General features: G+C 41.4%; 1 protein-coding gene across 1 annotated transcript in view; it reads left to right on the plus strand.

Annotated features, from left to right (window-relative positions):
• LOC142108367 (zinc finger protein 529-like) overlaps window positions 1-16,090 on the plus strand; it is a 37,140-nt gene extending 21,050 nt beyond the window's left edge. The window contains exons 2-5 of the mRNA XM_075191993.1: window positions 9,756-9,879; window positions 9,997-10,085; window positions 14,932-15,043; window positions 15,284-16,090. Of these exons, the coding sequence (XP_075048094.1) occupies window positions 9,756-9,879; window positions 9,997-10,085; window positions 14,932-15,043; window positions 15,284-15,882 (924 nt within the window). The 3' untranslated portion in view covers window positions 15,883-16,090. The remainder of the gene's footprint in view (window positions 1-9,755; window positions 9,880-9,996; window positions 10,086-14,931; window positions 15,044-15,283) is intronic.
• Window positions 16,091-26,272: the final 10,182 nt, after the last annotated feature.

Below are 26,272 nucleotides of genomic sequence, written 5' to 3' on the forward strand. Positions count from 1 at the left end.
TGCTTACCCAGTGTGCCAAAATCAAACATTCTCATGTGTAACGTTCTAATGTAAACTGCAGCATTAAATATAGTTCTTGTAAAAATATGATAGTGACTGTTTCCCACTAAGCTTGTTACTTACTGTCATAGGAAATTAAATCAATGGCAGAAGTAGCTACATGAAGATATGCTTCATGTAAAGTATTTGACATTACTCAAATATCTATTTTCCACATTACTTTTTAATTGGATTTTTACATGTATTTGGGTTTAAAATCAGGTCCACATTCTTTTTATACTTATACTGTACTGTAAATATTGTTACCAGGTTAAAGCCATTAACACAGGGCTTAGAGATGGGTAAACCAGGAATACACAGACTGTAAATTATTCTCACCCCCTGAATATATCCCATTTATAATATAATCCCCGTCCCAGTCTTGTTACATTACCTGTGGAGATGACAGACGCTCTGTTTGAAATTCAAGTGTAAACAGCTGTTTCCAACCAATCAGATTGAAGAGAATTCTGTGACATCACCAACCCAGGTAGCTCAGTGCCCAGTAATCCCTGATCAGCCATTGGTTGAGAGCCGTGTAACTGTAAATGGCCATATGTATGACAGCCCTATGTCTTAGTTATGTACATATGTGTAACATGGATGAACTGTGTGAATTATAGGGAAGTGAAGCCATGACCTGAATGGTTATGTTATAAAAAAACTATCTATATATTGGCATAAGACTACTTAGTGGGGTATTTCTCATTGTTGTGTGTGAAACAAGAAGAATTTTTACTTTTCCCCCACATTGTTTTTTTATGTTTCACTAGAGATGAGCGGTACGGAGATAGAATTAGATAGACAGGAATTTTAGGGTACAGAGTCGAATTGAGACATGACTCAGTGTCTTGCTCCAAATTCCGATCTGAAAATGAGGCAAAATGTCATTTCATGTAAAATGTCAGATCTCGTGAGTATTGGATCGATATCTTCAATGTATAGCCGTCCTTCCTGTTCTCAGCTGCCATTTAGAAGTGGAAGCAGATGGGTATATTATTTAACTATTTAAGAGTTAACAAAAACTATTCTTTCTTAATTTTAAAATCAAAGATGTTTAAATCTGATGACAGTAGTGCCAGGGGCAGTATCAGCGACATCTGAAATATTTAGTGGGGAAAAATAGGGAACTGTTTGATTGTGAGCAGCACCCCCCCTCCCCCCACAAACAAAATGCATATACTGTATATATATATATATAATATATATATATTTATATATGTTGCTTTTACAATCTAAAAGTTTGTCTGTGAAGGTAATTGTGTGTGAGGGGCAGCATCACATCTGTCCTAGTGAGCGGCTATATGGCAGGGTGCGGTGAATGACCTGACACTGTGTATTATACACAACCCAGTGGGCTGTCACAGTTATATAGTCTTTTGTTTGACCAGTGACGCTTGTCACAAATCTGTAGCTAAGTGGACAGTCGGTACAATGAAATTTTCTAGGGACTGAAGGACTTTTTGTTTAACCTCACAGTACAGCAATTGCTGTTAAGCAGAAATAAGATTGTGATGGAATTTGGTAACGTGGACACATGATCTCAACTAATCGGTTATAACCTGGTTATATTTGCGCAGGCCAACTGAAAGCAGCCTCTGTTCTCACACACACACAATCCACATACAATGTGCTAAAATAACAGTTTTAAAGAGTCAACTGTGAAATAATATATATATATTCTTTCCATCTTGATGTATGTCTTCCACAAATTCCAGAAATTTGCAGTGATCAAAGTAACTTTCAGATTTCTGGCATTCACCACGATTATGGTCACATAAAAAAAGTGAAAAGAAAAAATCGTATCATAGCGTAACATATAATATGTGGTTACACCGAAAACCACTAAATATCCCAAGGATCCAGTGGGGGTTGATAATTACGACAAAAACACCACGTGATGGGTGTTCTCAATCCCCTATTGGATATACACTTACAAGAGTTCAACCTTGAATCAATATAAGCCAATATTTGTATTATACATTGCTTTTATGCTTCTTTGGTGCCTTGTCAGGTCAGTTGTCACTTGTCTTTTGAGCACCTATCATAAAGGAGATCCAGTAAGAGGACAAGATTCCAGGAGGATATCCATGTATACATATTGGCTTATATTGATTCAAGATTGAAATCTTGTAAGTCTACTACTGTCTTATATCACTGAGGTAGTATCAGTACAAAGTAACATGATAGTATAATGTGGGCAGCGTGTCTTGAATTTGGTTCCAAGTCACCCTAACAAAATAATAACATTAGTTTAGCCATTTATTTTTTATTTTGATAAAATGTACATACGAGGACAAACTTTTAAGAGCTAATTTCTCTTGTGGTTACTCGTTAACAATTCATATGAATGTGTACACATCTAACAACAAGATCATCCTAGGGGGGAATTCAATCGGCTTCTGCACTATCACCGTTGATAACAGTAATTTGAACCCGGACGTCTGCTCGCTGCTCCCTGAGCAAAACAAACAGCGTTAAAACTTACCGCACTAGCGGTAATAATGTGCAGTATTACCGTAGTAACAGTAATAGTGCACAGGCCGTGTTACTTTCAAACATCTCCACCTTTTCTAACCCACAGTTTAGTAAATATACCCCAATGAGTGTGGTGGTCCCGCCAGCCCCTGGATCACTCACCCCCTCCTGGGTCCTCCACTGCTGGGGGAGAGCCTTGGCTGGCATAGAAATTACAGGTAAAATACAGACTTGATATACTAAAGATTGAGATGTTTTGGAGAAAGTATAGCAGGCAAAATAATAAAGATGCTGTAATATTAATGGTGAAAGAAATAACTTCTTTATAACAACCCTTCACTCTCCAATATACAAAAAAAAAAATCTGCTTTCAGTATGTTGTTTACATCACATTATGTATTGGTTACAAAATATTCAAATATATATTACAAAGCTCAGCTGTCTGTAGTATGTAACAGCGCACACAAATGTCTGATAACGTCCATTTACAATATCAGGTTATATATTCCACTTGCTGGTCCTCATCATAACAAGTGACAACACAACTATCACTCTTCGCGTTAAATTCATCAGGTGGGATAATAACATGAAGTTCAGGAGTAGAAATAAAATAATTAAACTGTTTTTATTATGTTTCTTGTGTACTCCTTCGTTAATATCGCTTGATGAACGGATACTTTAAAGAAGAAAACACATAACAGTCCGCTCCAGAACGTGTCCTTTTACCCTCTGGAGCGCAGCTCTGGGAGAAGTAAGTCACAAGCACTATGTGAACTGTCCGGTAAACAGATGAGCTTTCAGCAGGGTCCTGCAGTTAGAGACCATACATGACAGACAGACAGACATTCTGTGAAGATTTCCAGGGGCAGCATTCAAGAAGGGTCGAAGTCCTGAGAGCAGAGGTAACCTAGGAAAAATAAAGCGTCAACGTGAGCAGAGGGTGGGTACGTACAGATTGTGATAATAGATATAACAAGTGGAAATGGATTGGCCAGCTCTAAATACTTTTGCAATGAAAAGATAATTAAAATGGAAAACAAGATGATTTCAGTAGCAGAACAGTAATTAATGATGGAGAGTAGGGAGGTTATTCCTGCAGCGACTATTTGAATGGACTGTAGGGTACCAAGATATCATTACAGCAAGATGGAGGTTGCAGCAGTCTGGATGGTATGTAACAAAAATTGCTTTGTAGTACAAGAAAAAATGCATTTGTAGCTGTACAAAAGGACTCACCGTCCACACATCCAGTGCCCAGTGGGGGCTTATATATACCCAGTAACCCCCACCTGACCCAGGCCCCTTAAGGAAACATGAAGCTGCCCCAACACTAACAAGTAGCCATTCCAACTTGCTAAACCTATCTTCCAGCACTGTGCACTACAGAGCACTGTGAAGCAGTGACGGCCATTCCTGCAATCACTACCTGGGAACATCTGTAGCGTCTATACCTAGGTCCCGCAGAGTTACCCAGCATTGTGAAGGGGGGGGGGGGGGGGGCACTTAATCTAAACTGAAGGCCTAACAGGAGAGAAGAGTATAGAGCAGGAGGAGTGTCGGTGAACTTCTAGGATGTCTTAAATGGCCCTTTCGCCTGTTCCCTACAATATACTACAGTGGTTCCTGGTATCCCCAATTAATGCCTGAAGTATACCAAAACTTAAAGTTATGGATAAGTGAGAAGGCTGAAGTACGCCACCTAAAAACAGTGCATTGAAATCTGGATGTATTGTTATTTTTGTGAGATAATTGAGGTGTCTTATGTACAGTTTGTGACAAAAGCAATTATATTAATGGCCTGTAATGATAATATCATCTAACTAAACTCTGACTAGATACAGTTAAAAAAAGAAAACCCCAACATCTATGGCAATAATGATCTCTGTATTATTATCTCATTCACTGCTAAGGATCTACTCCTCTTTCAAATAAAAGGCGCCTCTTTCATTTTGAAGTAAGAGAGGTGTCAGGATTGAGGCAGCGGGGCCTGTGAGGTAAAAGCTGGTGGGCAGCAGTGAGACACGATTGTGGGCAGGAGGCCTGTCAGGGAAAAGATCATGTAATACGTGTCATGGGGAATATCTGAGAAAAGTTAGCAAGTGTTGTCAGGTTATTGTTGTTTGAGGAGGGGCCGTGTGGGGAAGAAACTTCTCCTTCACATGCCCCCTCTGCCCACATGCTTTAGTCACACATGTCCCCTCTGCCCTCATGCTTTAGTCACACATGTCCCCTCTCTGCCCAGCACCTTTAGTCACACATGCCCCCTCTGCCCAGCACCTTTAGTCACACATGTCCCCTCTCTGCCCAGCACCTTTAGTCACACATGCCCCCTCTCTGCCCAGCACCTTTAGTCACACATGTCCCTCTCTCTGCCCAGCACCTTTAGTCACACATGTCCCCTCTCTGTCCAGCACCTTTAGTCACACATGTCCCCTCTCTGCCCAGCACCTTTAGTCACACATGTCCCCTCTCTGCCCAGCACCTTTAGTCACACATGTCCCTCTCTCTGCCCAGCACCTTTAGTCACACATGTCCCCTCCCCATCACCTTTAGTCACACACGCCCCCTCTGCCCACATGCTTTAATCACACATGTCCCCTCTCTACCAAGCACATTTAGTCACACATGTCCCCTCTCTGCCCAGCACCTTTAGTCACACATGCCCCCTCTCTGCCCAGCACCTATAGTCACACATGTCCCCTCTCTGCCCAGCACCTTTAGTCACACATGCCCCCTCTCTGCCCAGCACCTATAGTCACACATGTCCCCTCTCTGCCCAGCACCTTTAGTCACACATGTCCCCTCTCTGCCCAGCACCTTTAGTCACACATGTTCCCTCTCTGCCCAGCACCTTTAGTCACACATGTCCCCTCTCTGCCCAGCACCTTTAGTCACACATGTCCCCTCTCTGCCCAGCACCTTTAGTCACACATGTCCCCTCTCTGCCCAGCACCTTTAGTCACACATGTCCCCTCTCTGCCCAGCACCTTTAGTCACACATGTCCCCTCTCTGCCCAGCACCTTTAGTCACACATGTCCCCTCTGCCCAGCACCTTTAGTCACACATGTCCCCTCTCTGCCCAGCACCTATAGTCACACATGTCCCCTCTCTGCCCAGCACCTTTAGTCACACATGTCCCCTCTCTGCCCAGCACCTTTAGTCACACATGTCCCCTCTCTGCCCAGCACCTTTAGTCACACATGTCCCCTCTCTGCCCAGCACCTTTAGTCACACATGTCCCCTCTCTGCCCAGCACCTTTAGTCACACATGTCCCCTCTGCCCAGCACCTTTAGTCACACATGTCCCCTCTCTGCCCAGCACCTATAGTCACACATGTCCCCTCTCTGCCCAGCACCTTTAGTCACACATGTCCCCTTTCTGCCCAGCACCTTTAGTCACACATGTCCCCTCTCTGCCCAGCACCTTTAGTCACACATGTCCCCTCTCTGCCCAGCACCTTTAGTCACACATGTCCCCTCTCTGCCTAGCACCTTTAGTCACACATGTCCCCTCTCTGCCCAGCACTTTTAGTCACACATGTCCCCTCTCTGCCCAGCACCTTTAGTCACACATGTCCCCTCTCTGCCCAGCACTTTTAGTCACACATGTCCCCTCTCTGCCCAGCACCTTTAGTCACACATGTCCCCTCTCTGCCCAGCACCTTTAGTCACACATGTCCCCTCTCTGCCCAGCACCTTTAGTCACACATGTCCCCTCTCTGCCCAGCACCTTTAGTCACACATGTCCCCTCCCCATCACATCACTACTTCTTACCTTTCCTCCACTACACAGGAACAGGAAGTTATCCAGCAGCAGCTCCTGCACTGTGTACCATGTGACTACAGCAGTCACATGACCTCGTGATGTCACAGAATTATCTGAAAGGGATTTAGCTTCTAACACCTAGTAATGAACGTAGCATATAGCTGACTAGCAGTAATGTTATCACTAGAGTAAAATAGGTTATTACTGTATTGTCCTTAATGTAGAACAGCGGCGGCCATTCTCCTTTAGTCTCCCAGACATAATACAGCTGATACAGTTATGTACCAGTGACGTTCCAGAGGGGGCGTGGTCACATACTCTTGCAGGAGCCATTTTACAACCTGGAGAGCAGCTTTAACTCATTCATATATAACAACAACATCCAGGACCTGTACAAGGCTGAGGTAATATCTTCTAACAATATATTATTATTATGCTGAGAGCAGAGATATGAAGGATTATTATACAGAGGAGTCTGTATAGGGAGACATTACAGCTCATATAAAATGCTGTTTATAATGGGAGATTATTATTATATAGAGGAGAGGGATGTTGTAATTACTATATATGCAGAGGGATGTGACAGCTCCCAGCACACACACTGTTTATAATGGGTGATTATTATTATTATTATTATTATTATTATTATTATTATTATTATATAAAGGATAATAATCTATATAGTGATATATAAAGAGTAATAAGACAGTTCCCAGCACACGCACTGTTTATAATGGATGAATATTATAGAAAGGATAATAATCTATATAGTGATATATAACAAGGAATAAAACAGGTCCCATCACACACACTGTGAGCTGTAAAGAAGTAAAAAATTAGTAGGTACAAAGCGTCCCATCCAATCCCGTTTTCAATGTATCATAGTAGAGCGGGTGGGTCCCAATCCTGTTGAGAAAATGGTCTGGTCACTACACTTGCATAATGTGAGTCTGTAAAAGTCTAGGTTGCACGGTCTAATGACGTCGTGCAGGTTCCCTGTTTGTTGGAAAGTCAAGGGTTTCTTAGATTGAGTAAGGAACTGCCCCACCGTTCTAACCCCCGCGTCATTCTAGATAGTGAATAGCTAGGCAGCCTCTCCATTCTAAAAACTAGGGTTCCCAAATAGAGGAAGATGGATAGATAAGTAAGGTTTTAGTTTCAATGTATGTATGATGTGCCACAATTTTCTAGTGGACATAAAATGGTGGTTGTCAAGAACTGTCGCTGATACCTTGTGGTCATGTAGATGTAGGAAAGCAGTCAATTTTAGGCCAGGGAGGAAATTTTGTTCTGGTGAGGTATCCGCATAGGTGTCAGACCCTTGTATCAAATCCCTCCGGTACTGAAGTTGAGCAGCCTGATTATAGAGTTCTATATTGGCCAAATGAAATCCAGCATTAGTCCTGGGTTGTTAAAGTTTCAATAGCCCAATTCTTGATTTTTTTCCCCCAAATGAAGTTTTGAAATACTCTACAAGTCTAGGGGAGGATTTCATCTTAAGTAAATTTGCTCTACCCATTAAGTAAAGACAAAGATGACCCCAGCCCTCAACCTCGTTACTAGGTTCCCAACAACTTTCGAGATATGATGTTGATAGAAGAGACCAAGGTTCTTAGAAAGTTCTATACCTAGATATGGGATAGTGCTTTACGCCAATTTAATTGCTATGTTTCTAGCCAAGTAGCGTCAGGTAAAGCAAGGATCAGGTATAATGCCAGGGATTTATCAAACGGACAGCTTGATAAATACAACACGGACGCCCCGAAATACAGTATGTAGGTCTCAAGCATAGGATCAAGTACTAGGTTGAAGAGTAAGGGTGACATGGGGTAGCCCTAACGTGTACCCCTCGTCATGGGTGCCGCCTCTCCAATCAGGCCATTGATTAGTAGAGAGGTGGTTGGGCAAGAATAGAAAAAGCTTATGGCCCTGAGTCATTAAGGCAGCATACAGAGCGCATCGTGCAGTTGTTCTCAACGTTACGTAAATCATCTCTGCGTACTCCTGGAGTCGGCAAGGAGCGGATCTCAGGATACGTGTGGTGATGACTATGGGCGTAGGGTCACTCTGCTGTACTAGACCAGACACTGCAGGATGCGTACAATACATATGTGGAATATGAAATCTCAAAAGAACCGTAGACCGCCGTAACTGTCATTTGCGTTGGCATACGCAGCGGACTTGCTTTCGTTGACGGCCGAGTGTCCTCGTTCTGGGCATGCGCAGAAGGGAAATGCGTATGATACACACAAATAACAGAGATACGTTCCTTAATGACTCAGGCCCTATCAGAGCAGTGAAATATTCTCTGAATGCCCCACGTTTGTGTACCTCATACATATAGGGCCAGGATACTGCATCAAACGCCTTATTGGCGTCCAGGCTAAGTAGTATATTCTTGGAAGGATATTGTAAGGACGAGGAGGCCACCGCCACGATGGCTTATACATATTTCAATCACCGAGTGATGGGAAAATAGACTGTAAACGAGTGGCCATGATTTTAGCCAGCAGCTTAATATCCAAATTAAGTAGTGTGATAGGGCCATAGGAGGCCATGGATTGTGGGTCTTTTCCTCAGTTTCAATATTAGCGTAGTGAATGCTTTATTAAAATTAGGAATGGATTTTGATTTTTAAATTAGTGCAACCCCAATGGGACTGTGCTAGGTTATGTTTTACTCACTGGAGTTGTACGATTTACTACACTGTTCAAACTGCTGAAATACCAACTCTGATTAAAATGAGTTACAGGTTTTGCTGTGTTTTTAGTTGTAAGTTTTACAATTATAGAATGTTTCCACTTTCCTGGACTTTTTAAATGTGCAAAATGGACAAGAAGGGCTAGTTTTACAAATCCAACCCCTGTCCTACCTGTAAGTGATTTCCTATATGGACTGTCTAGTAGAATGTATCTAGCACTTACTTCTCCTATTATCTTCCGTAGGTTGGCCATTCTGAGTCCTCTGTCTACTACAAGAACCCACTTTAAACTTGTCTTTAAAGGTGAACCCACTGAAGGTTTGGGTGATAGGTGAGCCCACTGAGCTGCAGTAGATGTAAATGCTATATACACTCTACTTTCCTGTATATATGAAATAGTTACATATAGGATATTGGTTGTATTTGTAAAATATACTATTATTGTATTGTAGTTAACTCCTAAAAATTCCAAATACATGGAGCTTCATATTTTTTTCTCCAATTCAATACACAGGATTGCACCATAGTGATACAGAGATTTGGTGGTCCACCCTCCAGTGTGTCAGGAGTATTGAGCAGGACCCAGAGCCCCATCACGGTGCCTCCACCTCACTCACTGATACATGAGGAAAACAATGACAAGAAAATCCTGGAACTGCCCAACAAGATCATTCAGCTGGTGACTGGAGAGGTGACTGCTTGGAATGGGACATAATACAGTAACACTAGGTGATGTGTCTGCATGATGACTGTATCATTGGGTGTATCAGGTTCCTATAAAGTGTTGGGATGTCACTGTCTTTTTCTCCATGCAGGAGTGGACGTATTTAAGAGGGCAGAAGAATCTTTTCAAAGACGTAATGATGGAGAATCACTGGATTCTCAAATCACTGGGTAAGAGGAGATTTTCATTTATTGTAGGGGAGAGAGCAGTTTTGAAGGCCACCTAGATACACATCATCTGATAATCACATATAAACAATGTATTCACTCAGTGTATGTTTCCTACAGATGGATCCAGTAACACAAATACCACAGAGAGATGTCCGTGTCCTCTTTATTCACAGGATTGTACACAGGAAAATCACAGTAGTCCACAGGTAGGTGACATATTAGGGTCTCGCCAAATACTAAAGTGAATTTTCCAATATATGATCTGTAAAAAAAAAAAAACTTGTGTGAGTCATATACACTGACATTCCTCTGTCTCATCATAAATGATTAAATCAGTTATTATTAAATATATTTGTATTGTTTTGTGGGCTGTTTAGGATGACGTCATGACTGGTATTAAATTAGAATTTATAGAGGGAAGGAAAGAGACGTATGTGAGGGGTGATCAGCAGTGTAAGGAGGAGGAAATCAGCATAGGTGAGTAATAAACACTTATTACAGACAAGAGTCACATATTCTCCTTGTATAAACAATGTAATCAGTCACTGTGTGTTTCCTACAGATGGATCCAGTAACAGAAATACCCCAGAGAGATATCTCCGTACTCTTTATTCACAGGAGTTTCAGGTAGATGACATTTTAGGGTCTTGCCAAATACCTAAATGCCAAAGTGATTTTATTATATTATCTGTAAAAAAACAGCGTGGATCTTATACTCTCATATTCTTCTGTTTCATCTCACATTATTAAATCAGATATTATTTATTATAATATTCTTAAAGGGGTCGTGTCCTGGACATGCATGGAGTACAAGTATGCTTGCTACGTTCTCCATCCTAAAATTCCTGCATTTATCCTCCATTTTGAGTTTGCTGGTTTATTTGGACTCTGTCTAGTCCTGGAGCTTACTTACCCCTCTTGGCATCCTCTGGGGTACTTCTCCTGATCCGCAGCTGCCGCGCTGCTCTTCAAGACCCCAGCCTGGTGTGCGGAGGCTGCTACCTGAGCGGACCCGCTGCAGCCTGACTCCTTGGTGGACAGCGCTTCTGCCTCTCCGTGCTGCCGGCGCTGACTGTTGGTGCGGACACCCCCAGGGACCCCTGCTGTGGTGAGACAGATCACCATACTTACCCATCACTGTCAGGTCGTCGGGTGCCGACACTTGCTCAGGCTCTTCCCTTTACTGTGTGCGACTCGAGTACATGACAATGCTGTAGACTATGCCCCTCTGCCCTGGGAGCTGGGGACGGACATTTTCTGTTCCTGTCCTGTAATCTGGGCTGACGTCTTGGTGGTGCCCTATTTTCCACCATAGAGAGCAGCGATTTGTCCTCATGCTGCACAGTTCTGTTGCTCCAAGTCAGCCTTCCATCCTGAGATACAGATTGGATCCCCAACAGCTGGGCCTCAGGCTCTGAGTGCATGCAGGTACCTCACACAGTGGCTGTAATTTGACTTATGCTATCTTGCCTGTTTGTGCTGTGATAACATCCTGGCACTTGACATCTAATATATATTACTCCTGTGGGACAGTCATTAGCTTATTTATTGAACCTTATTCCCATATCTGGATTATCCAGTTTGCCTTTTAGAAGTGGTGTCTATACTATCTTGACTCTGTCCTATGATCCTGCCTTGGGTACTTTCATGGTAAGACTTTCATACAAGTGCTTATCCATGAAATACAACACTATTATTATACCCATTCCTCTATATTGGGATGTATTTTCCTCGTTATATGATCATGCTGCTCTGGCCGGATGGCTTGACCGGTTTGCCTATTCCTCTACACCCACTGACAGTTCTGGAGAAACTCCATTATGTGTGCCCTCCCAAACTACCACTGTTCCTAATGCACCAACCTCACCTACTTACCCTGATGTCACATTGCAGCAGCTTCTACAGGCTATTGGCAGATCTGAAAATGGGCGTCGGAGAACATTGGGGCGGTGCTGGCCGACCTTTCCCTTTTCAGACATGATATGCAACAAATCCAATAGTGAGGGGCTGAAGCGGAGACTCTAGAAGATGCTACAGCACCTATGAAGGGTCAAATTGATAATTTGGAAGCTCAGATGTTGGCATGTAAGCAGACGCTTTCTTATAGTGAAGGGAGTCTCTGATGCAATAATACTCGTTTTGTGGGGCTACCTGAATAAGTGGAGGGGCCTGGTACTGAATGTTTCTTGGAGAAATGGTTAATTCAAGCTTTTGGGAAGGATTACTTTACGGCTCAGTTCGCAGTGGAGCAAGCTCATCGCATCCCTTCTTAGGCAGCTCCACCCGGGGCACCTCCCCTCCCTGTGCCTTCATAGCCAAAATCTTACATTAGAAAGACTGAAAATAACAAATACAGATGACAATAGATATCAGCTGAACAAAGTAGTGTGTGAGGCACTCCTGTCCGAGAGAGTATATCAATATAAAATCAACTTTATTGATGGTTACTTAAAAATGCGAGATAGACAGATAGCTAAATCCCACCTGGATCGGTGAATTTAAAATATACAAGTGAATAGAATTGAAATATAGTGTAAGGAGAATTAAAAATGACCCAAAAATGGGAACCGGTCAAATATTATCAAAATAGAAAACTCGTATAGTACCGTAGTTGTTAGTGATAACTAGGGTCTGGTCCTCTAATTATGTAATTATAATATGATAATTCATGGGACCATTAAGACCTGTTGTGTAGTGTCTCTCTAGAAAGAGCCTTTAGGCATTGGCAATGCACTCTGTAGCTAACATAGAATAATATAAATCTCACACAGATTGAGACATGGGCGTATGTTTATATATGAAACGCTTCCATATAGTATTTATGTGTCTCTTGTCATGTGTAGAGAAAGGGGGAAATACCAGATATATTGTAAAAAATATATATGATATTAATAGCAAGCAGTTCCATATATACTTAGTACACCATCAAAAAGGGGCATTACATATAATGGAATGCCTATAAGTGTGATGGTTACTTAATATGTATACCCAGTTTAGATATAAATAACCGGACAATTAAATTTATGTCCATGTTAATACACGTGCCACAGTATAATACACCTTTATTGTGAAAATGAATCCAATCTAATCTATTACATCATTATTGTTGGATTGCATTATAGGGTCATAATCTGCCAGAATATTAGCGATATATTGGCTCTCAAATATATCCCTTCATGCATTGGTATTGCAAAGTATATATCCAAAATTGGAAAATTCCAAATAGATCTTACTAGATTGCATTACAGGGTGATTCTTAACCTGAGTGCTATCGATGTATCCTCAGATATGTCCCTTCATATGATAGTATTACCAAATATATGGCTGGGTTTTATTAACTTCCCTACAAACCAACAGCAACAAGGTTTATGGTATGGAAGAAATAAAATACAGTGCACTTTCTGGGCATGTGTTTTAAGTATACAGGGATGTGTATAGGCTGCTTGTTGAAGGTCCCACTCGTAATGTGTACCTCCTAATGAGACAGCCTGGTATTGCCCCTAATATAAAAAAAAAAACCTAAGGTTGGTCTTCTATAGAGGAGTTGCCTATTATTTAGCAATGAAAAATAACTCTAGATTAGCGAGACACAGTCGCGGGAGATCCCGCTGATCGGCTCTCTATTTCCGGGTCTGTGACGTCATGCGTCACGTGCCCGACGTACGTTTCACCAATTTAGGCTTAGTCATGGGAAATTATTATTATTATTATTATTTAAATTTAAATTGTTATTTTCTAGATAATTCTAGTTATGAGAGCACCCCCTCTGATTATATATTATAAATAAACATATCCAAGAGGATTGTCCGGACCTTGGAGCGGATTGGTCCATCCCCCTTTTTCACTCATTAGAAAGACTGATACAACTCTGCGACCATTCCCCTCTTATATTGTCTGTAGACTTTGCCATTACCAGGGGCTCAATCTTTCTGGAACCTGAACTCTTTTAGTTACCTTTAATGGGCAAGGGACCTGATCTGGTTGCCTTGTGGGAAGAGTTCTTTGTGGATAATGCAGAAACAGTCGAACCCCCTCTTGCCTTTGACAACTGCCTAAGAACTGTGCCCCTAAATCTCCGTACTCTCACCGGTACTGAGGGTTGCAGTTACCCCTGGCAATCGCCTAAGAACTATTTCCCTAAAATCTCTAGACTCTCACCGGTACTGTGGGTTGTAGTTACCCTTGGCTACTGCCTACGTTCAGTTTCATCATCTTTACCTATCACTGTAAGTTCCGTTCCTTTCCGGACAAGTACCGGTACAGAAATCGTTGTGGATCAGGGGACTTCTCTATCAACTGTTCCTTATTTATTCCAGTGGCAATGAGTGATATATCAGTCTTGACACCATCCACTCGGTGTCTCACCGGACTCGCTTCTGCACTTCCTACTCTACGCCCTCTGTAACTCTATTCCTGGGTTCTCCCCAGCCAGTGGACATCTCACAACCTTCTGTCTGCAGCCAAGTCTGTCCCAACAGTGAACACCGGACTTTCGGAGCAGACTCCGGGTTTTGCTGTACTGGCTGGAGGGGTTCCTAACAGTTAGCACTTCTGCCTCACAGCACTGGCTGGGGTCATGAGTTTGATTTCCAACCATGACCTTATCTGTGTGGAGTTTGTATGTTCTCCCCGTGTTTGCGTGGGTTTCCGCCGGGTGCTCCGGTTTCCTCCCACACTCCATAAACATACTGGTAGGTTAATTGGCTGCTATTAAATTGCCCTTAGTCTCTCTTGGTCTGTGTGTATATTAGGGAATTTAGATTGTAAGCTCCAATGGGGCAGGTACTGATGTGAGTGAGTTCTCTGTGCAGCGCTGTGGATTTAGTGCCATCTGATATATACTGTATTATTGTCAGTCTTGATATTATTCTGTATGTTTTTGTATACCTGCATAAGTATTGGAAATTTACTAATCTTTGATGTAATGTGTCACACCCGGTGTTTTATATCTATCACGTTTATTCAAAAATAATTATTTTCTTTATGTTCTGTTTTGAAATACCAATAAAAAAACTTGACTAAAAAATTATCATTCTTTTGAGGGCTATTTAGGATGACGTCCTGACTGATATTAAAATAAAAATTATAGAGGGAGAGGAAGAGACGTATGTGAGGGGTGATCAGCAGTGTAAGGAGGAGGAAATCCCTACAGATATCGGCACAGGTGAGTAATAAAATGTATTACAGTAAAGAGTCATATATTTTGTTTATTGAGTCATTACAAGAATTCCAATTATGACTGCATCTATACAATGTGCTTGATAATGCGCTTTTATAGTTGTAATGAAGTGTTCGTCAATTGCAAATTGAAATTAAACAGCTGAACAACTCGCTCATAGTTTGAAAATTTTGGGTATTGTAATCTGCAGCTCAATGTCCTTCCTTACATTTATTTTACTTTCAGCAGATGGATGTAAACGCAAGAATATCTTGGGGGAGCAACTGATTTTATCTACAGATTTTGAAATGGAAGATTACAACATCACTCAAGATTCTACAGGAGAAAACCCAATTACCCTAAATATATATCCAATACTTTACAGTGGAGATAAATCATCTGAACTCTCTAATCATGAGGAATGTAATCCTGATAACATAGATATTGTTACACATCGTACAGCTCATACAGATGATACATTATTTCCATGTTCTGAGGGTGGGAAAAGCTGTACAGTTAAATTATCTCTTCATAAACATCAGAAAAGTCACATAGCTGAGAACCCTTTTACATGTTCTAAGTGTGGGAAATGTTTTGCATATAAATCAAAGCTTGTCGAACATCAGAGAACTCACACAGGTGAGAAACCATTCCAATGTTCTGAGTGTGGGAAATGTTTTGTATATAAATCAAATCTTGTTGAACATCGGAGATCTCACACAGATGAGACACAATTTCCATGTTCTGAGTGTGAGAAATGTTTTGTACAGAAATCAAAACTTATTAGACATCAGACGTATCAAACATGGAAATTCCACGGCATAGGACCAGTGTATTATCAATAACAAGTCCCTTAGCATGAATTAAGGGTCCCCAAATCCACATGTATATGGATGTATGCGTACCAGAAATAAAAACTTTTCCGCTTATCTGGAATGATGTTCCATAGACAGCACGATCAGGTCACATTCTCTTTAGGCAAAGAGGTCATGATTTAAAAGCTGCTTCCTCTCAGCAAACAGACAGGGTGGGTCTGATAGTCTAAAAACTGAGAGTTATATACTGACCTACTAAATTCTTAGTGTGTGTGGGAAAAAAAATTCAAAAAGGGCTGAAATTTGGTAGGGCTCAAACTTATTTTCGTGAGGTAATTTTACCTCATGAACACACATTAAAAAGGCCGCTTGCGTCGGGAACTAACGCTCTTCCCCTGAGGAGGCCTGGGCTAGGTCCAAATGCATGACAAGAACCTTTTTAAGACCTTAAGTAGCTTGATTTGACTAGAATGCATGAGTATCATGCACGGGTTAACTTGTATATATATATATATATATATATATATATATATATATATATATACACACACACACATTTATCTATCTAAATATTTATGTATATTTATGTATATGTATATATATAAAACCAGTCATTTTTCCTTCCTTGATTCCCACATGCGTGAATATTGCGCCAGTCTGCTCTGTATGAGCGATTCCAACAGGGCAACATGTCTGCAGAGTTGCTGTTATTAATGTATTAGTTAAGTGCTACTTTTTATCACATAATGTATTGTGTATTGGATTCTCGAATTAATCATTTAGAGAAATATTATCAGTATAACCTATAATTATGACTCACCATAAATTAAGGCATTACCTGGCCTTTCATTCCTCTTCTGTGTCTTCCTGCTTCCAGCTGGATCATCATCATCATTTATTTATTGATCATGTTCAGGAGAACTACCAGTGGTAGTTGTGGTAGTTGTTAGTAGAACAGGTACAGGGTATCCGGCCTCTATAACTCTCTTTGTGTGATATTATTTCCCACCTGCTGCACTGTGTCATTAATTCTCATTAAAGGATCATTTAATTTACATACATATAAATTTTTAACTCTTTTTCTGTCTTTTGTCTTGTGCATTATGAATACTTAGTTAGATCTTTCTTAATTGATTAAATTACACATTTCTTTAGTTGAGCCTACCATACTCCCAGCTATACTACTAGGTATCCACCACTTTACCATCTTATTTTCCTTGACTATTCCCTTGTCCACTCTCCTCTTCTTCCTGGGGTACTCTCTGTATACTCCACCATGTCCTCGTACCTTCACCACATTATCTTAGTGTTTTCTGTCTCTCACACCTTCTACCCCAACATCTCATCCCCCTTCTACCTCCTTTTCTTTTAACTTTTTATTTGTAACAGCAGATAGATATCAATATACAGCACAACCGTACATGTTGTTGACATTAAATAAGAACCAAGGTTACACAATCTAAAAATCGGAGAGGAAACAAAAAATAAAATAAAACAAAACAAAGCAAAAATACAAATGACTATAGAAATATAGATTATATTCTATGTCACATTCCAATTGGTAGTTGGGAATTAACGGCCTACGTGGTGAGTGTACAAGTGAGGACTTTTCCCGTACCAAAGATAGACCATGTAAGGTTGGATATATATAACAAATAGAAATAAAACTGCTGTTTTATTTTTTAATTTTTTATGATGAGGGGGAGAAGGGAGAGGGACTGGGGTAGAGGTGGAGAGATTTTCCAAATTGGAAATACATCTCCTACCTCCTTTTCTTAAATCTTTATAGTAGAAACTGGAGCTTTACATAAGATCTGAAACCACTTGATTCCCATTTCCCTATATACATAATCATCTTGTCACTTCAGCCCCAGCTGACAACCTCCATTACTGTCCCAATCAGGAAGGAGTGTAACCCATATTCTGCCACTGACCCCCCCAGCTTCCCCATGCACTGTCTGACAATAGATATAAACTGAAAGTGATACAGAAAAGCTGATTGTGCCGAGATAGGATTACAGTTACAATCCCCCCATACAAAGGTATGTATCTGGTCACTAGTATTTGGATATATTGTTATCCCCATTTGGCACATATAATTCCCACTCTAGAATCCAAGACTTCTCCTGCACTGCCCCCCTTCACTGGAACGACCTCCCTCGCTCCATCCGTCTCTCACCCAACCTGTGCTCCTTCAAACGGGCACTTAAAACTCACCTGTTTCTTAAGGCCTACCAACCATCCACTTAACCTCTCATCTCTTCGGTTCTCCCCTTTGCCTCACTGGGTCCCTTCTGTGCCTGATTCTGTCCACCCTCCCTTAGGATGTAAGCTCGTATGAGCAGGGCCCTCTTTCCTCCTGTATCCATACCTGTTCTTCCACTCCGTCTCTACTGTATTTGCCTGCCCGGAGTTTACGAAGTATTGGTATTTTATGTTTAATGTTCTGTACTGTTTTGCCCTGTATGGTCTACTGTTTGTACTGTGTACGGCGCTGTGGAAACCATGTGGCGCCTTACAAATAAATGATAATAATAATAATAATAATAATAATAAAGACTCTGTGGATTCATTTGGTTGAAGTATATGGATTTCATAATATGGTTCTGAATGAAGAGTCAATGGACTAAAACTACAGGTTCATAAATATATATCCAGGTGGGCTCCATGTGCCTCTTTTGGACTACAAATTGTCTGCTGGACTATATCCTGGCCAGTTACCCCCTCCCTTCGTGAGGACAGGAAGTCTGGAGCAGCTGGAGCCCCTTTCACAACATAAATGTATAGAAGGGATTGAAACAGGAAGTTGCTATTCATCATCTGGGATTAAGCCCTGCAGTAACCAGTTTGCTACTCTATTGTTCTCTCTAGGACTATGTCAGACTACTATGCACTAGACCAGCTGGGGGGAAACCCATGTGGGGATGACTTCTCTCCACTCCCATATCCAACCCCTGATTTGGGAGCCAATGACATTCTGTATGGACTTGGGATAACCTTACAGGACAGGATTTCACCTGTGGGTATTCTGAACTGTTTAAAAAGAGACTGCAAGGAGACCAAGGGTTGTTTATTGGATATCCTGAGCTTGGTATTGAAGATCTGTCTCCTACCAGCTCCAACGTGTGTCCTGATTACAATTTTACATCTAGGCACATCTCTGGCTAAACATGGTGCAACAGTATAACTCTGCCCCAATGGGAGCTGCTTGTGAGTCTGCACATCTGGGGGTAAATGTATCAAGCTGAGAGTTTTCTGGCGGGTTTGAAAAGTGGAGATGTTGCCTATTGCAACCAATCAGATTCTAGCTTTCATTTTGTAAAATGCACTAAATAAATGATAGCTAGAATCTGATTGGTTTTTCAAACCCGCCGGAAAACTCTCAGCTTGATACATTTACCCCCTGGTGTGCCTACAGGAGTAGGGTGACAGGGGTCCAGGCTGCTAACATCTCGGTAGTGAACATGAGGCCGGGAGGCCAGGACCAGCAAGCCTAGAAGTGTAGAAATCGGAGGAATCTGGAAGACCTGAGTACTGAGCTATTGTGACAAAAGCATCAGGACCAGAGACTTTTTTACAACTTAGCCCGGCCAAAGAAATACTGTTTAAACATATGTAACGGTTCCTCATATCTTTATCTGGGGATGTGTTGGGGAGGTTTTTAGATGTTGGCGATTTAATATAGTTATTGTGTTACAGTTGTGTTTGCACCTTCTGTAATAAAGGTACTATTATAGCTACCACTCCTCTTTGTCTGCGTGATCCAAAGAACACTAAGGTACCAGGGCTACTCTGTGGGCCTTGACTCTAATGCCCTGGTGTCCTGACACTGATCATCAAAATCTGAAGAGCATGACTGTCCCAATACTATCCCCATTCATTATAGGTTTTCATAAGACGCTGGTCTCGTCACATGAAAAGAAAAATGTCCAGATAGTGGATAACTGACTTGATTCCCATTTCCCCCCTTAGCACCCACTCTTTTAAGGAGGTGAAAGCTTCAGGAAGATGCCTCTCAAAGAATGGCCGCATCAAGCGAGGTGTATGATGCAGAACATGTCTCCTTACTGATCCCATTAGTCACCGAATCTTTCTTTGGAATTGACAAATGATGAATCAGGCTGAATATTCTGGGCTTTGTTTTAGAGACCATTTACAGTGCATAATGCATGGCTGACATCAAATATCCGTACAGTTTCAACTCTTTGGACTCCCTATAAGGAACTCTAAAAACATTCTAAAACCCATTCTCCAATAATAATGCTGCCTCCCTGTCTGGATGTCTCCTAAGTCAGGGATGCTTTGTATCTATATTTAATTTGTTATGTCTTTTTCAAGCAGGTTTCCCATGCCTGAACTGTCTTCCGATGTTGAAAACACTTAGCAAGCGGCTGCCCTCCACCACAGCTGAACATTCATGTCTGAGTCTGCATGGGGCCACATACATTGGCCATCAATAAACTGCCAGCATGTTCCCTTTCTTGCTCCTACCAACACCACAGCAGGCCCAGGAGAAGACCACTGCCAACCCATTGCAGGAAATCCCAACCTCATTTATAGCCACATGGGACATCCAGACAGCAAGAACTTGTAAAACATGCCCATATTCAGGGCATAAAATAACGTTTCTCCCCTTCATTACTTCTCTGACATACAATACTTTTCTGAATTACTTTGAAACCCTTTCCCACATCAGCACATGAATTTGGCTGTTCCCTAAGTGATTTCTCTGATATTTAACAATTTGGAATATGTGTAAAACATTTACCACATTCAGAGCAAGAATATCTCTCCTGTATGACATGGTCTTTCTCCTGTATGGTGCGCAACAAGAAGTGAATTATGTGCTAAATATTTCCAACATTCTGTAATATGGTTTCTTCACGGTATGACTTCTCTGATACTTAAGAAGTAATATTTTAGGAAAACATTTCCCACATTCTGAGCAGGACCAAGATTTACCTGGAGGAGGTGGGAGGGCAGCCATAACCCCTGAGCTGCCTTAACCTTAGACCTCATCTACCTTTCCTTGAACAGTCACAATTTGTGTTGGTCAAATAGGCTGAACCTACTAGGAAAGGTGTTTGGGCTGATCGGGGGGAACTCTTGGCAAACTGTGCATGGTTTGAGTGGATTGGCAATTGGATTAAATTGTCCTGATTTTGCAATTGGTATTAATGACAGGTATTGCACAGGTACTGGTCCCAGTGTACATCTATTTTGCCTAAGAGAAGCTGACTTGTACAGTCAAACAAATAGCTACAATAAAAAGTGTTGCATCCCTCTCTCTCTGTGTAGTGAATAAAGCTCTTTTGAAATATGCCCATAGCAAGGGAATTTCTTATCCACATAAATATCTAGTTATTGCTACAGTAAGAAGAAAAACACAGACACAATTCTTTCATTAGAAAATGTATTGCATGGAAATGGTAAAATAACCACATGCACAGTGTACACATAACAACATATACAACAAAATCATAACTAGTACAATAAAGACATAATGGGGCTTATTCAGAGTGGGACGCATTTGCGCACCAAATGTACGTTGGAAATAATGTACACAAAAAAGTGGAATTACTCATTGATGTTGAGTCTCAAGACGCCTGCAGCTCAAAAACAGTTTCTTTGTGACCAATGTAGGTCTGCCCCCCCCCCCCCCCGATACAGTGGGGTGCAGATATAAAATGTAATTAAAAATGGAAATGTCAATTACGCAATACTCAATCAGCAAATTAGAAACAGCTAAATAGGGCTGATAGTCATCATCATATACCTGCACCAAAAATCTAATACCTGTATGAGGTTCGAGCCCTAAAAGGCGTATTTGCAGATGTTATGTTACAATTACATGAACCCACCCATACTGTGCTCAGCCCATGCATGCTAGTCCCTGCACATCCTTATTCTGCTTTTCCAGACAAAGGCGGACGGATGTCAGCGATATAAATAACTCTATATATGGACATATACTTTCTGGATTTTGGAATCATTGCAGTATGAAAATACACATCTTATGCAAACAATGACGTACGTCTAACTCTAAATGACCCCAATATATACATTTCCTTTATACAACGATGGTAAAGATATTTTGCATTCCCCACTAGAGCAGATCAAGCTCCACCTAGTTTGATGTCTATGTACTGAAATACCAGCTGTGCGATGTTTTGCTTGTTTGTTCCACCTTCAGATTGCTTTATTTTATCTTGTACACACCATCCTGAAAATGATACTACAAGCATTTATTTTCTTAGTAGCCTCCTTCCGTGATTTTAGCCATGTATTTATAACATCAGGGAGAGTGGATTATTTTCTTGCCCCAGGATACAACATAAAGCTGCTCACTGGATACAATTATACAGAAAGCAGAGCAGAGCAACACAAACACACAGCTCTGCCCCGTGGTATCACCACACGCGTTAAACGTACAGAGGGAAACCAGGACGTAAAAGTTGTGTATTTACTAAAACTTGGAGTAAAGCCTATACAAGCCATTAAATACATGTGATGGTTGGAAACCCCTTTAATTATGCTTCTGAAAGGATTTTATTTTATATAGGGCTTTGTCACTAAAAACAATACATTGGGTATAGTGAAACCACCTAAAAAGCCTTGACATAATTGAGATTAAAGTTGCATTATCAAATAATTGTTACATATTACCTTTTTGCCCCTTTCCAGCTCCAGGGTCTGCTCTATGCAGCCGCTTTTCCCGGGACACCTTCGTTTCTGGCTCCTCCGTGTACATATGGCTGTGGCAGTGGCTTGTGAGCAGGAGGTCCAATCAGAAGCCACAATCTCCATGACTCAACTCCTGATTGATCATCCTGCTTACTCATACTTCTACTTCGGGGAGATCAAAAGGGGGCGGGGTGAGTCGATTGCATAATTTGGCCCTGCGCCAAAATGTCAATTTAGTCAGAGCTGTGAGATGAACCACGGAACCACGGGAAACACTTGTGCATGGAGCAGGCCCCGGGGCTCCAGAGAGAGGAGAAGCAGGTGAGTAACATGATAACATGCAACAATTAGGTGGTAATGCAGATTTAGGTGCTCCTCTGCTGCAGCATATCACTATCATGACAGTGTATTGTCTTGGCATCACAATATTCAACAGAAAGGGACTTTTAAAGAATATATATACATGATAGGGCACCAGCATACACGTGTACAGCAGCTGTAGCAGTTAATAGATTGGAGAGAACATGAGGACTGGAATATCTAAATCAGTTTAAGACAAAGAATAAGACTCTAGAAACACTGTATCTACTTAATCAGGGAATTTATTTTACATCTAGATAACATTTAACATGTTTCATTCCTACAGATTAAATTTTGTTGTCTCTGAGATACAAAATAAATAATGAACATCATGGGAATTACTAAACAATTGGTTATTTTAATAAAAGTATAATTAATTATGTGGTAGTACAATGTAAGGAATGTGAAGAAAGTATAATATCATATAAAACACAAGGCATCGGAAAGTATAGAAAATATATATTATATTTGAACTTGGAAGTTTTATATATATATATATATATATATATATATATATATATATATATATATAACTCTTGGGAAAATGCGAACTGTCAGACACTGTACAACAAAGTAGGATTATATTAAATTTTAACACACTGGCAGAGTGATTGCATAATTCTGATCTTAATAAGATGTAGTTAGTAGATTTTACCATACCCTGTGGCTGGTTTCCCATCCGTGTAAAGATTAACCCTTCCAATGCTGTGGTGCCAATTGGGTTAACCCCCCAGTGCTATGTGCTGAAGGTGCAATGTATTTTAAAGTGTATTTTAATAAATATATAAATGTAGATATTGGCGCTGAAAGGGTTAGCCCAGGAGTAGAAATGTATAAAGTGATATGTGTGTTTATAAAATGTTATTTTAAATGTGTATAAAACAAAAGAAATTGCTTCTCACCCCACTGCTGGTCCAGTGAGGATCGGAGCTCAGCCAGAGCTTTAATTCCTCCACTCCAGTTCCCATTTGTAAGTACAGGATGACTGGAGTGTCGGAGGCGCCTCCTAGATTCACACATGAATCCAGGAGTCCCAGTCTTCAGAGCACCATACTAGAGCTCAAAGAGCCTGGGGACAGCTGGTGGCAACACTATTCTCCTACAACTCATGTGCAGTTGGCATTCACAGTCGGTGAATATCTGCTGACAGGTGACACCAGTAGAAGTGGTCAGTAACAGCCAGATACAGACAGTAAGAAGGAAACCCAACTAAACTGTTTAAGATCTCCCTCTCCAAACACTGGGTAGGAGAGTAAACCCATCCAGTCACAGTTTATAACTGGTGGCAAGCAATTTGATAATGCTAGGGTTTTTTTTTGGAGAGCCGAGTTACTCAAGTGAAGAGCTCCTTCCACACAAGGGAATGCAAAAGATGGTTAACTACACCGCAATGTCCAAGGTAGATCTCGAAATCCTGTGCAAAGCAAGAAAAATTGTACAGTAAAAAGTCATCATCTGCTGCACCATGATTTGGGTCCTGTCACTTTACCGAATTTGAGGACGGTGTTGGAGACAGTGATCTACACTTGCAGGTGTTTGGAATGATTTCTAAACTCCATGCTTTGTCCAAAAAGGAGTGGGTCAATTATTTGGTCCTTACAATGCAAGGGCGTGCATTAGAGGCCTATTGTGTATTGACCCCAGATGACTGTGCAGACTCTGAAGTGGTAAAGAAAGTTCTCTTTAAGTGCTACATTATTACCCCAGGAACCTACTGGCAGAAATGTGAGGATCTGGCAGAAGCCTTCTCATCAACCATGAGGAATTTGCTAACCAGCTGTGGCAGTTCGTGATGAGATGTATGAATGGATCTGGTGTCAAGACCTGGGTGGATTTAAATGGTTTAATTTGCAGGGAGCAGTTGTCTCGCCGGTGCACACAGAGGGTGAAAAAATTGGTACTGGACCACAACACAATAATATTTGAAGTAGCGGACCAGTTGGCAAATCAAAATGTAGTGGTTTGGCCACCCTGGCAGAAGCGCCAGTCTAGCAGCCAACACCAAAGAATTTTATGAATTGAAGAACATCCCTCTGCTGTTGATCACTCCGCCAAGCAAGTAGTTACAATCCTGTTCCACAAACTAGGTCCTTGTAATTAAAGCCACGGAGCCAGAAATATATTGAAAGTATTAAACTGTTTAATGTAGTGAAAAACACAGTAAATGTGATGCAAGTTAAACACAGGCCAGATCAGTGAATAAACAGACTTCCAGGTATAAGGCAAATATCAGGTTTACCTCCAAGTGACAAGATAGAGATGAATGCTAAATGCTTACAGAAAAGCAGAAACTGGCTAAGCAAGGATTTCCACAGGAAAAGAGAAAAAGCAAGGCAGTTAGTCCAAGGGTAAATAAACATTACAGGCACAGAAACATTAATGACCATCAAAGGAAACTGGGAGAGGCAGGCATATATAGGAGACAATCAGGTGCGAATGATTAACATAGTGCAGCTAGTAGTCCCTGATAGTGAGAAGAGAAGGCAGAATAACAGCACCTCTGGTGGTTCACAGGTACTGCAGGGTCAATATAATAATAAATATAGTCCCAGAGGCAGGAGCTAAAGCAGCATCATGAGGCAGATCCTAACTGTAGCCACTAACCCAGGTGCTTGTAGCTAGCTGCAATTCCACCCTGTTCCTGGAAGTCATCAGACTAGACTGGATAGGAAGTGTTATGGCTGTGGGAAAACCGGTCACCTAAGGCCAGACTGTCCCACAGGCTGACTTGCATACCCGACTAAGGGAGGTGGGCCTAAAAAGATTGTTCTTGCCCCAGAAAGTCCAGTGGCGTATGTCACAGAGAAAAGTGACTCAGTGAAGAGGCCAAAAAGACACCCAAAAAGAGGTGGAAGCACCCAAGTTGGACAATTGCAGGGAGAAGGCCTGAGAGTCTCAGGGACCTCAATCACTGTGGTGAGCCCCCCATCCTTGCTGAACCTGCTGCAGCATTGCCAGGCTAGACTGCCAAAGTCACAGTTCCAGATGGACTCGAAGTGCCCACGGTGAGGGTACGTCTCGATTCGGGAGCTGGCAAATAAATGTGAGATGTGCTCCTGGGAAACGATCTTGGTCATGGGATGTGGACAGGTTTTTGTCATCCCCATTACCCAGAGTCAAGCTGTCAGACTACATGCTACAGGAGTGGCAGTCTAGAGGAAAAGACCCAAGCTACTAGACAACAAGAGCTGCAACAACATTTTCCAGCCCAAAAGAAAAGGTTGAAGCTGCTAGATCATCAGGACTTAGCCAGCTCTTTACCACAGAAAATACCCCATTCCCCAGCAATGCAAAGTATGTTGTTTCCAGCACATCTGCAATTAAATATGGTGGAAAATATTACGTTATGAACTTGATATTGAGGCTGGTTGGGTGA

The sequence above is a fragment of the Mixophyes fleayi genome, chromosome 12 (genome assembly GCF_038048845.1).
Source record: "Mixophyes fleayi isolate aMixFle1 chromosome 12, aMixFle1.hap1, whole genome shotgun sequence".
In the NCBI taxonomy this organism is placed as follows: Eukaryota; Metazoa; Chordata; class Amphibia; order Anura; family Limnodynastidae; genus Mixophyes; species Mixophyes fleayi.